General features: G+C 40.3%; 1 protein-coding gene across 3 annotated transcripts in view; it reads right to left on the bottom strand.

The window, feature by feature from the left end:
- Window positions 1–7,474: 7,474 nt before the first annotated feature.
- The window catches only part of atp9b (ATPase phospholipid transporting 9B), a 64,933-nt gene continuing 59,419 nt past the window's right edge, over window positions 7,475–12,988 (bottom strand). For 2 of the 3 annotated variants that reach the window (XM_072675365.1, XM_072675363.1), the window contains 2 exons: window positions 11,218–11,250; window positions 7,475–10,880 (listed from right to left, as the gene is read on the bottom strand). In XM_072675365.1, coding sequence (XP_072531466.1) covers window positions 10,744–10,880; window positions 11,218–11,250 — 170 coding nt within the window. In that variant the 3' untranslated portion in view covers window positions 7,475–10,743. The remainder of the gene's footprint in view (window positions 10,881–11,217; window positions 11,251–12,988) is intronic. The other variant, XM_072675364.1, reaches the window with a different exon arrangement.

Raw genomic sequence — 12,988 nt, 5'->3', positions numbered from 1 at the left:
TGGATGCATTTTTGTCTGTATTTTAAATGGTTCTCTGATGTCTACATTGAAGGTATGTGACTTTGGTACATGGCCGGGGCAAAAAAAACAAAAACAAAAACAAATGATGCAGATTTACACACCTGTTCTGGTGAAATGGCCCTTGAATCAAACGAGCCGTTTTCCCCTTGATGGTGGGCTCATAAATAATTGGATCACAAAATCAACACATCTAGCCACAATGTTAGTACAGTCACAACGTTCTTTTGGATAATTAATATTTATTTATTTATTACATTACCGGATATTACTGCTATCCTGTCAGCACAGGGTGCAGTCAGCTCATCTAAAATGCAGCTAGGCTAGAGTTAGCTTTTAGCCTAGCACGGATACCTGCTCCTCGCACACCATATTTGATAACCTCTACCGGACTACTGGCATCACACAGAGCCTGGTTCTCGTAGCCCAAGGCTGAGTATTTTTAAATATTCAGCATATAAAAAATTGTGATGGTTCTGTGCTGTTCCCCACTGTTACTGGTGCACATCATAGGAGTGAAGGTCTATAAAAGTGACAAAAGCACTGGGTTTTAGTATTTTGCCTGTTACCGCACAAGCATCTTGGACCAGGGTTAGAATACTGGTGTGTAAATATAAACAAACAAATAAATAAATACATGATAAATAAATGTGGTGCTTACTGTATATTTATAGATTATCCTGGTTAGAGTAGAAACTACAGAAATGACAAAACTACAAAAAAGCTTTTGTCCATAATTGTAAACGGTCACACCAGAATATTATGACCACCCCTGGTTTGGAATGAACTCGACCCATTATTATTAGCTCCACTGACCATATAGGAGCACTTTGTAGTTCTATAATTACGGACTGTAGCCCATCTGTTTCTCTGCATACTTTGTTAGCCTCCTTTCACCCTGTTCTTCAATAGTCAGGTCCCTACAGGACCACCACAGAACAAGTATTATTTTGGGACTGATCTGTGGTGGTCCTGTACGGTCCTGACCATTGAAGAACAGGATGACAGCAGGGCGAACAGAGTATGCAGAGAAACAGATCATGGACTTCTGTCTGTAATTACGTGGCAAATAAAAGGCACAATTGGTCTTTGCTAATTGACCGGTGTGAAAATTTAATTTGATATTTATATACCGAATATATCATCCTCACTGATTCTCATTACCTAATTCTACTTAGTGCGGTATATTTATATTATTTCTTTTATATTAATCATACTCGATGCGGTATATTTATATTGTTTCATATATATTATATCTAAAAAAAATAAAACAATGATTATATATATATATATATATATATATATATATATATATATATATATATATATATATATATATATATAACATTATTTTTACTATTATTATTATTAGAAATAATAATAAAAACTTCCAAATAGCACTTTAAAACCACCATCACACGATTCAAATTCAAGCTTTTAACTCATTCGTCTTAAGCAAGTCTGTTAATGGTTCTTTACCAAACTGCTTAATCCAGAAAGTCCCTGAAAAAAAGAGTAATTTATAGAACTAATTCAGACTAGATTTTAAACATCCACATGTAGAACTAGCTATAAGGCAGGTATAGCTTTGTGAATGATCTGAGATTTACTACTGGAAGTAACTGTATATCTGAGATCCAGGTGTGGACCTGATAATGCAGTGCATGAAGCAAACAGTGGGTTAAAGAAAGAAAGAAACTTCTTTTATTTGTTAAAAAAAAAAAAAATCATCTGTGAACATGGACCCAACTTCCATAGCTCTGCACAATGACACATAATGACTCCCATATGTAGCACCAGATGATCGCGAAGCTCACCAGCCGTCTTTCAAGCATTAATAATTGGATGGACAGCAACTTCCCCAAATTAAATGTAAAGAGGTTGGAATGATCAGTGTAGCTTCAAACTGAAATGAAAGAAAAACAGATGAGCAATGTGGACGGCAGAGATCCGACGGTGAAGCCTGTAGCATAGCTAAAGACTAAAAGCCAAACCTCAAATGCAGTTTTTGCTTATCAAACAGGGCTTTCTGTTATAGACTAAAACTGGAAATGCTGTTTACTCCATCATCTTACAGTTGGTCTTATCACTCAGCGCTGTGCGTGGCTCCGAACTCTGTAATGAAAGAGTGTTAAGAAAAGGCAGCCATGCACGTTTACCTCATGATCAGCTAATGATAGATGATGGGTAAAGGCTCAAACATTTCGGCCTGCAGTGATCCCTCTTAACTGTTGCTATTTTTTAGCCCTCAGGAATTCAGCGCCACGTTTATGGTGACTCGGCCCAAAGGCCGCCTCCTGTATGCAGTCCTACTGCAGCATCAGACAGCCAGGTGATGATGACTCGGATCATACTCAGCCGCAAAACCTCAGTTAAAGGACTCCAAATGTCTCACCAAAGCCTTGACATCACACAAGAATGAGCACATGCCTATAGGCACACTGTTTTGTATCTGGTCAAAGGTTGAAGCCATCCTGTAATAAAAAGGGGTGTGTGTATATATATATATATATATATATATATATATATATATATATATATATATATATATATACACACCCCTTTTTATTTCAGGATAGCGGATTATGTATTATTTAGTGTATTTATTATTTAATGTATATAAGGCTATACCCCTAAAGAAGTACATTATAGGTATGTTTATGTACATCATGTAATTGTAAAATGTTTATGTATATAATGTATATATAACCATAAGTATTGCAAAATATATGTTTACATCTATAATGTTTATCGATATACCCTCACAGAATTGCATTATAGTTATGTATGTATTTAATGTATATAGATATATACCCCTAAATACCTTCATACTGTATATATTCTATATATAGATACACCCATAAAGAATTACATTATAGTTATGCATGTATATAATGTATATATATCCCATACCCCTAAATCATTGCAATATACACTTTGTGTTCAATTATTAGGCAAGTGAGTATTTTGACCATATTATCATTCTTTGGCATATTTTTCAAGCTAGTTAATCTTAAATGCTTAATGGATTTAAGCATAGGAGGTGATGTGTGCCTGTGTAATGTGGGAGGGTGTGGCCTAAGGATGTCAACACCCTATATTAAGGTGTGCACAGCTGTTTTTTCTTTAGACAAAATGGGGCAAAAAAGAGATTTAACTGACTCTGAAAAGTCAAAAATTACCAAAAGTCTCTTAGAGGGATGCAGCACTCTTGAAATTGCTAAGATATTGGGGCATAATCACAGAACCATAAAAAGTTTTGTTGCAAATAGTCAACAGGGTCGCAAGAAACGAAAATTAACTGCGAAGGATTTGAGAAGAATCAAGTGTGAAGCTTCACAGAACCCATTTTCTTCCAGTTGTCATATTTCAGAACTGCAACCTACCTGGAGTACCAAGAAGTACAAGTGTTCAGTGCTCAGAGACATGGCCAAGGTAAGGAAGGCTGAAACCTGACCACCACTGAACAAGACGCATAAGCTAAAGTGTCTAGACTGGTCCAGGAAATATCTGAAGACAGATTTCTCAAAGGTTTTATGGACTGATGAAATGAGACTGACTCTTGACGGACCAGATTGATGAGCTTGTGGCTGGATCAGTAACAGGCACAGAGCTCCACTTTGAGTCAGATGTCAGCAAGGTGGAGGTGGGGTACTGGTATGGGCTGGTACTATTACATATGAGCTGGTTGGACCTTTTCGGGTTGAAGATGGGCTCAAAATTAAGTCCCCAGTCTGCTGCCAGTTTTTAGAAGACACTTTCTTTAAGCAGTGGTACAGGAAGAAGTCTGCCTCTTTCATAAAGACAATGATTTTTTCTGCAGGACCATGCTCCACCACATGCATCCAAGTACTCCTCTGCGTGGCTAGCTTCTGACACGGCCCCCTTCCTCACCTGACCTGAACGTAACTGCCCTTATTGACTTGTGGGCAATTCTTAAATGGGAGATTTACAGTGAAGGAAAACAGTACACCTCTTTCCACAGTGGCTGGCAGGCTGTGTCAGCAGATTAAAGACTCCACGAATGGCAGGCTTATCACTGTTATTAAAAAGAAGGGTGGCTATATCGGTCAGATTTTTTTTCTATATGTCAGAAATGTTTATTGGACAGTTTAATTGTTTGTTTATATTTCTCACTTGAACAGATGAAAATAAAAAAGTGAGATGGGGGAAAATGTGTGTTTTTTATTTTGCTGTGTAATAATTGTGCACATATAGACATTCTCATAAGAAAGCCAATATCTCACTTTTACTTTCTTAAACATTCATATTTGATGTTTATTTACATTTTGGATTAACCGAAAGTACTTTAGTTTGTGATTAATATAATAATTCTCAAAAAGAATATTTGCCTAATAATTGTGCACACAGTATAAGTGTGTTTATTGCATTATTGCATTACAGTTATGTATGCATATAATGTATATAATGTATATATGACCATATCCCTAAAGTATAGTACAGCTATATAGATTTATCCATAATAGATAGTTAATTTAGAGATATTTTTATGGTCACAAAATTCTCCACAAAATAGCCCACAGTGACAAAGCGAAAGCAGGCTTTTAGACACTAATTTATTAAACATCAAAAAGTAAAATATCATATATTCATAAAGTGTGCACACCCTTCGATTTGACACCCAAGAGCAAGCTGTGGTGCATTTCGTCTGCAGTGATACGGCTTAAGATGTTTCTACAACTTAATTGGAGTCTACCTGTGGTAAATGTGATTGATTGGACATGGCTGGGGATTGCCAACATCTGCCTATACAAGGTCTCACAGTTGACAGTGCATGTCAGAGCAAACAGGATTGTGTCAAGGCGTAGATCTAGAGAAGGGTACAGAAAAAATGCTGCTGCTTTATAGGTCCCAATCTGCACACCATCAGGCCACTGTCATTCGTAAATGAAAGAAGTTTAGAACCACCAAGAATCTTTGAAGACCTGGCCGCCTGGCCAAACAGAGTGATCGGGGAAGACAGGCTTTGGCCAGGGAGGTGTTCTCATAGCGGTATGTTTGAAATCATAAATTTGCTGTTGCATAAAGCATCTCCCCCACTCCCCCCAATGAGTTTTACTAGACGTTTGAAGATTAGATTATGTTCCAGAATTCATTGTGCTACTGCCTTCAGCAGTTAGATCATTAATAGATAGAGACAAGTGTGCCAGTACATGTGACAGCCATACATGTCCAAGCCACGACACCCCCATCACCATGTTTCACGGATGAGGTGGTATGCACCTCATGGGTAGTTCATTTTGGTCTCCACACTTTCCTGTTCACATTGCTCTGATACAAGATAATCTTGGTCTCATCTGTCCACAAGACCCTTTTCTAGAATCCTCCGAGGTCTTTTAAGTCATTTTTTGCAAACTGTAATCTGCCATTCTGTTTAGTGGTCGGCTTCTTGCATTTCTATTGATGAGAATAGTAGTCACATTGTTTCTGATATTTCAAAGAGACAATTGAGAATTCTTGTCTGAAGATCTGAGGATTCTTCTGCCATCAGCAATGGAGGTCTTTCTTGGCCTTACCAAGGAAGTCAAATTACAATAAATGGGCTCACCAGTGCTCTCTTTCTTCTTAATGATCTTCCACACTGTTGATTTTGGTAATTCCAAGGTTTGGCCAATGTCTCCAACAGCTTCTTTGACTTCCATGGCACAGCTCTTGTACTCATGTTATACAATGGCAACTAGAGACTCCTAAGGGGTTTGAAAGCTTAGAAGCAAGCCTTGAAATCTCATGCATGTACCAATGCAGCAATTGAACTCACCTGAGCAATCATAATCACAAACATCACTGTGACCGAATGTCCTAAACAACATGTTGTCCTCACATGAGGACTGTGTAGAAAAGTACTGTATTTCAACATAGTGAAACCCAAATGTAGCCAAATACACTTAAATTACAATCAGGGATGCTTACTTTAATCATGTCTGATTGGTTTGAATAGAATTTCAAGATGTGAAGCAGAGGGAGGAGCATATCAAGGTCCAGAAACATCATGGGCCCTATTTTATCCTTTGGCGAGCTGTGTACCGCACACTGCACAGCTTAATTTGGGGTGTGTCAGTGTGTCTTTGCTATTGATACTTGCAAAAGGCATGCACTGAGTCTCTTAATCATAGGTGTGTTTTGGGTGTACTGTGCAATAAACCAATCAGCATGTCACTTGCCATTCCCTTTAAAAGCCAGGTGCGGATTGGTGTTTCAATGGTGTAGTTGGGCACATTGGGCACCCGCTTGTGTTGACAATTCACTGCCAAACTGTGTACTTGTACAGAGCTGAAATGACAATAAAAGCCCCTTGACTTGACTCTTGAGATAGCAATGAACATCTGACTGTTGACGTCTGCCTAGGTTGTTTTCAGTCAGTGGCGCATCTGTGTTTTCTGTTGCCTAGAAATTTACCTGAACACATCTCAAGACCACCACGCCCATTGGCGTAGATATATTCGCATGCACTGTGCTTTTAAACAGACACAGGTGGAAGGCACGTCGGGGTGTAAGATAGCAATGAGCATCACGACGCGCCTTGTGCAGGGTGTAAGATAGGGCCTCATGAAGGGCAATGTGTGTTTATGGAGCTATATTCTTCATTAGGGCTTACAATATAGCTATGTATATTATATTTACAGCGTTCTAATCCTAAGGGATTGCAATACAGCTGTGTATCTGTATATGCTGAGAATTTGCATACAGCTATATCCATAAGTGATTATAATATGCAGTGTAAGAACTATACCACACTTTGGTATCAACACATAACAGGTCATCCCACCGTCTGTTTCCAGCCTCTGCAAAAGTGAATGTAATAAAAGTTAAATGTAATAAACATACAAACACACTCCTGCACCTCTGATTTCAAACACCACTGACTAAAGGACAGCTAGATCTATTTGGTCCACATCTGTATATTCAAGGCATAATTTGTTTACTGTGAATATGGGCAATCACTGCGAGAGAGGATGAGATGAATGGGTGCGTTCCTAGATTGCTAGAAGCAGTGGACCATCACATTAGCATAAGGTCCCCTGAAAACCACACACTTCCTGCTCTGGGAGGTAGACTGAATGCGAGCTAGTATGGGAAGGGTGGGGGGGACATTGATAACACGTTTTCTAAATTCGCTCCAAATGTCAAATTGCATGCAATATTACAGTGCTTTAATCTACAGGGATAAAAAGAAAAAAATAAATCACACACACACACACACACAAAACAAATAAATAAACAGTGATCTTAAAAATGTGGTACTGAAGTCTACTTGGCTTTAAAATGGTATATAATAAAGATATGACTAAAGAAGCCTGAAATATTTGGCAAAGCAAGAGACGCCATAGTCGTAAATGCTAAAGAAACTGCTGCCCCCTAGTGGTCAATGCCAAACAGTACCTGGGAAAAGTCAGTTTTCACAAATGTCTTCAAACATGCATACATCCAGTACTCATTTGACCAACTGTATTGCTCTTTAATGATCATTTGTCAGTCATTAATCAGATCAACAACATTACCACCAACAATAATCTGTTAAAGCATACTGTTAAAAAAAGAAACACAAAAATAGTGGTCTGATACCAAAAGCAGAGGCTTCAATCATGATGACCTCTGTGAACTACAGCAGGTTAGTTTGCTCCTTAGACATTCCAGTGGTTAAAAGTAGTATAAAAAAGTGCCTGCTCGATAGTGGAAATACTCGGACTGTTATTACAGGTGCAGTGCTTGTCTGCTCCTCACATAGAGGAGATAAGAATCAAAGAGTTACTGAAGAACCCAAACACACACTTAGACCATCACTTCACATACAAAAGCAAAAGGACGGTGCTTGGCAAATACAGGAGTTTGGCATACTGATTTTTTTCTTTTCATTTAGGATTTTAACAGCATTTCTCTGATACACGCGCACACACACACTCACACACTCATACAAACAGACAACACAGAGAATGATAAAACTCATTCCTGAAATGTACTGGATGACCACTTTCTGCCCAAATAATGCTTTGTTTTACAACACAAATATGAAGCCCAGTGTTTTGTAGGAGGTCAGATTTCAGTCGTGTGGTCAATTTAATTGGGATCGATTGCCATTGCCAGTGAATTGAACAGCAGTAGGAGGCAGGAATGCATACCCGGACCTTTAGGTGTTACTGACGATTATTGCAGATATTACTATTCCAGGGGAGTAAAAAACGAACGCAAAAAACGAAACCACACACGCAAATTGTCAATTTTCCACCATAGTCGTGACCAAATCTGACATTCAGGTCACATAATCGTATGCAAATGTCTGGGCATCCCTGGTCATCTGATGTATAGTTGGTTTTCAAGCAGATCAAAAACACATCCTCTACAGGAAACAAACTTCCACCCATTTTAGTACAGTTACTGATTATTTGCTGAATCTAACCTGTGCTTCAGCTGTTTTTTTTGGGGGGGTTAAGGTTGGGGGTTAAGGTTAGAGGTTAAGGTAAGAATTAAGGGTAACGTAACGTACTAAAAGAGTAACTGTAAGGTTTAGCGTTTGGGTTAAAACCTGATTGTATTTCATTAAAAAGTGGAATGTATTCCTCATTTGCCCTGGCTCACTGACTGGACACAACCAAACCTCAGAAACAGGAGAATCTTAAACTCCTATTTGAAAGGTTACTTTAGAGATGGATGTGGTGGACTTTAAAGGAGTCCCCTAATTCTAGTAGGTTAGTGTAAGGGTTAAGGTTAGTGTAAGGGTAGGGATTTATGGTAAAGGTTTAGGTAAGGGTATCAGTTAAAATTGGGGTTAGGGTTAGGGCCAAGATGAGGTTTAAGATTAGGTTTTGGGTTGAGGTTAAGGTTAGGGCCAAGATGAGGTTTAGCATTAGGTTTTGGGTTGAGGTTAAGGTTAGGGTCAGGGTCAGGATGAGGTTTAGCATTAGGTTTTGTGTAGGGGTTAAGGTTAGGGTCAGGATAATGTTTAGGATTAGGATTAGTTTTTGGGTTGAGGTTAAAGTTAGGGTCAGGATGATGTTTAGGATTAGGTTTTGGGTTGAGGTTAAGGTTAGGGCCAAGATGAGGTTTAGGATTAGGTTTTGGGTTGAGGTTAAGGTTAGGGCCAAGATGAGGTTTAGGATTAGGTTTTGGGTTGAGGTTAAAGTTAGGGTCAGGATGAGGTTTAGGATTAGGTTTTGGGTTGAGGTTAAAGTTACGGCCAGGATGAGGTTTAGGATTATGTTTTGTGTAGGGGTTAATCTTAGGGTCAGGATGAGGTTTAAGATTAGGTTTTGTGTAGTGGTTAAGCCTAGTCAGAATGAGGGTTAGGATTAGGTTTTAAGATTAAGGTTAAGAATTGCATTAGATTTTTGTTTGAGCTTCGGGTCAGGATTACTACAAGAAACATAAAAAACATAAGTGTCGCCAAAATTAACCAAAACATGTCTTGGACTTGGTGCATTTCCCCAAACGTGTTACACTCAGCAAAGAAATACAAAATGTGCTCTAAAATGTTCAGAAAAGTAGTTTTCCTGTAAAGGATATCATTTGAACAGCATTGTCCAATCATTTGCCTATGACTACCACTACTGTAACTATGGTTTTCCTAGACCACAACCCTGCTGTGAAGCACATAGCTCAAAGGGCTGAAGACTTCACTGAACAAATTGCGCTACTCATCAATGAAACGGTCATCCCGTTCTGTGAATCCACGGGTTCGAACAACCACTGATTTTAAACACATGGGTGATGGTCTTGTACATTTAAGAAAGTCTCACTAAGAAAGTCTTTCCAGTTCCCAGCTCCACGGTAGGGAACACACTCAGTTCTGTGGCACTTCTTTTTTTTGTCCTGTGCTTTGCAGCTGGTATCTCCATGGAGCAGGAGAAACACCAGTCATTTAAAGCTGCCCATACTGAACCGCTCCTATGCCCGATACACAGGCAAGGAGAATACAAAAACTCAGCGAATGTCTACAGTGCCCCATCGCCAACAAACAACGAACAGCTTTGTTGATTCAGCATGAAAGAAAACCAAAGCTTGACCACAACTGAAAGAAATCTTTACAACAAAGTCTTGCAGTCACATCCTGTCCGTAAAGGCTTCATAACTACCTCTTAGGGGATGTACAAACATTCACTTTGACAATCCAGCCTGCTTGCCAAACAACACGAGTGCAGACTGTCAAACATAATAAATTAAGTGTTATAAAAAATCTCCAAACCTCAATAAAAAGATCACGAAAAGTAAACATTTCCACAGATTAGATGCGAAGTGCACTGAAATAAAGGAAGCGACCAACAAAGGTCCATCGTTTCAGCTCAGGAGTTGGTGAGCTTTCCCACTTCTCTCCCGGTTCTACCACTAGAGTCCATTTTTGGTCTCTCTTTCTTTTTTGTGCTTAGTCTTTTCAAGTATTCTCTCCTGTGATTGCTCACACTGTCTGCTCGCAAGCTGTAGACACAGTAGCAGATGCTGCTGTGGCCAGTAATACTCCACAGCAGGAGCTATACAAGGCATAAAAACGTTAATTAGGCACTTATAAAAACATACACAACAGCTCGATCAATCGCTCACAGAGAGCTCCAACTCATGTCAAAGTCCAGACAACCAAAACTCAAAAGTCAGTCATGGCTGGAGACGTCTACTGCTAAAGGCATCACGTCACGCTGCCATGTATGCTTATAAATGCTTAACAGGTGTCCGTAGCGCATGTTCTTCGCGCAGAACCGCAGAGAAGCCTCAGCAGCCTCAGGAGGACAGTTTGGAGTAGCTGGGTGGGGAGAACTTGCGCTTCAGGTATTTGATGATGTACAGCGGCAGGCAGCTGACCAGCGTGATGGCGCACACCTTCCACAAGAACGTGCGTGTGGTGATGAACGACAGATCTGGTGGAGAGTGAGATAAGAGAAGAGAGAGATGAGCAGAGTTTGGACCAGAACGGCAGAGGTCGGGCCAGCACTCGCCGCCGTCAAATGCAAATTTTCAGCTGGAAGGAAAGAAAGCCGATGGGATGGCGGTACAGTGAGCAGTGATGGTGGAATGCTCTGGAAAATGAGGAACAGGCATCACTGATTCACAGCACATTCACAGTCTCCTAATCAGCAAGCATGTGATTAAGAACACAGGGAAGGCACACGAGTGTGTGGGGAAGGGAGGGAAGGGAGGGAAGGAGAGCAGGAGGGATGAGCGAAATTACACGTAACCCAGCAACGAAGCACCTACCCAGGAAAGCTCCTAAGGACACTCTACCTATGCCTGAGTGAGAGCCAAAGAGTGCAGCAGCAAAAACATAGAGAGGGAGAGAAAGGGTAAGAGCTTAGCAGTGAGGCAGGGGAAGTGTTCAGTGCTACAGGTACACTATATGGACAAGTATTGAGACACCTTCTGAAATCATGCTTTTGCTTGAGTAACTGTCTCTACTGTCCAGGGAAGAAAGTTTTCTACTAGATTTTAACAGAACAATACTGTGAGGATTTGACTGCATTCAGTAATCAGAGCGTTAGTGAGGTCAGGATGTTGGATGATCGACACCCTACCTCATCTCAAACTCCTCAACTAGTCCCAAAAGCTTTCCATTCCAGAGAACATAGTTCTCTGCTCCACTGCTCCACAGCTCAATGCTGGGGGGCTTTATACCCCTCTAGCGCTTGCCTGGCATTAGGCATGGTGCCACTAGGTTCGTGTTTATCTGCTTCAGGGAGTTTTATTATAATGGCAGTACTTCTCCACAGGGACTAGACAAGCTCAGTGTGCACATCTGCACTTTTGTTGAAAGCATTCATTAGAAGGGGTGTCCACAAACATTTGGCCATATAGTGTACATACAAGACAGCACTCAAGACAGCACTTGCAAACCCCTGTACCTTTCTGTGGACAAAGAAAGCAAGAGAGAATGTGATTGCTCAGCAAAACGACAACCCTTCTGCTAAACATAGTCACATAGTTAAAGAAGCACACATACACACACACATGCAGCTCAAACACTACCTAACTACAAAACTACTAGCCTGTAAAACTGCATCACATGTATTTGTAAATGTACTGTTTAGTACTGTAGGCCTATAAATACAATAAAAAATCTATATATATACACATTGACCAAGCACTTCATTAGGCACACCTGTACACATCTGCTTATTTAAGCAATGATCTTACAGTGCAGTGTTTTAAATCATGTATATACGGTCCAGCAGCTTCAGCTAATGCTCATATCAACCATCACAAAGGGTGACAAAACAGATCTCTGAGAGTTTGAGTGTGGCATGATTGTTGGTTCCAGACGGGCTGGTCTGAGTATTTCTAGAACTGCCTTTGATTGCCTGAGAACACATCCAATAAGTTCTGCAGAGGGAAACGCCTTGTTGATAAAAGAGGCCAACAGAGAATGGCCAGAACGTACAACATGCTGAACCTTGAGGAGGATGGGCTACAACAGCAGGAGACCACATCGAGTTCCACTTCTGTCAGCCAAGAACAGAAAGCTGAGGCTGCAGTAGCTCAGCACAGGCTCACCAACACTGGACTGTTGAAGACTGCAGAAATGTAGCCTGGTCTGATGAACCTGATATACAGATGGATGGTCAGGATTTGTCATGAATCCAACAGCATGGATCCATGGAGCTAGCCTGACTTGTGTCAACAGTCCAGACTGGAGGAGGTGATGAATTGGTGTGGAGAACAATTTCTAGGCACACTTTGAGCCGTCGCTTAAATCTGTGTGTGAGTATTGCTGCTCCCCATGTGTATCCCTTCATGACCACAATTTACCATCTTCTAAAGGATACTTCCAGCATGATAATGCACCGTGTCACAAAGCAAATGGCGTCTCAAACTGATTTCATGAACATGACAATGAGCTCTGTGTTCTTCAGTGGCCCTCCCAGTCATCAGATCTGAAGCCAGTAGAACTTGGGGATGTGGTAAAACAGGATCTTCGCAGCATGAAAGTGCTCCAGATGAATTTGCAGGAAATGGGTCACTCAATTATGTCAAC

Source organism: Salminus brasiliensis, chromosome 3 (genome assembly GCF_030463535.1).
Source record: "Salminus brasiliensis chromosome 3, fSalBra1.hap2, whole genome shotgun sequence".
Lineage (NCBI taxonomy): Eukaryota > Metazoa > Chordata > Actinopteri > Characiformes > Bryconidae > Salminus > Salminus brasiliensis.
Note: the sequence above shows the minus strand (reverse complement) of the source record. Positions and strands in the feature narration are given on the sequence as shown.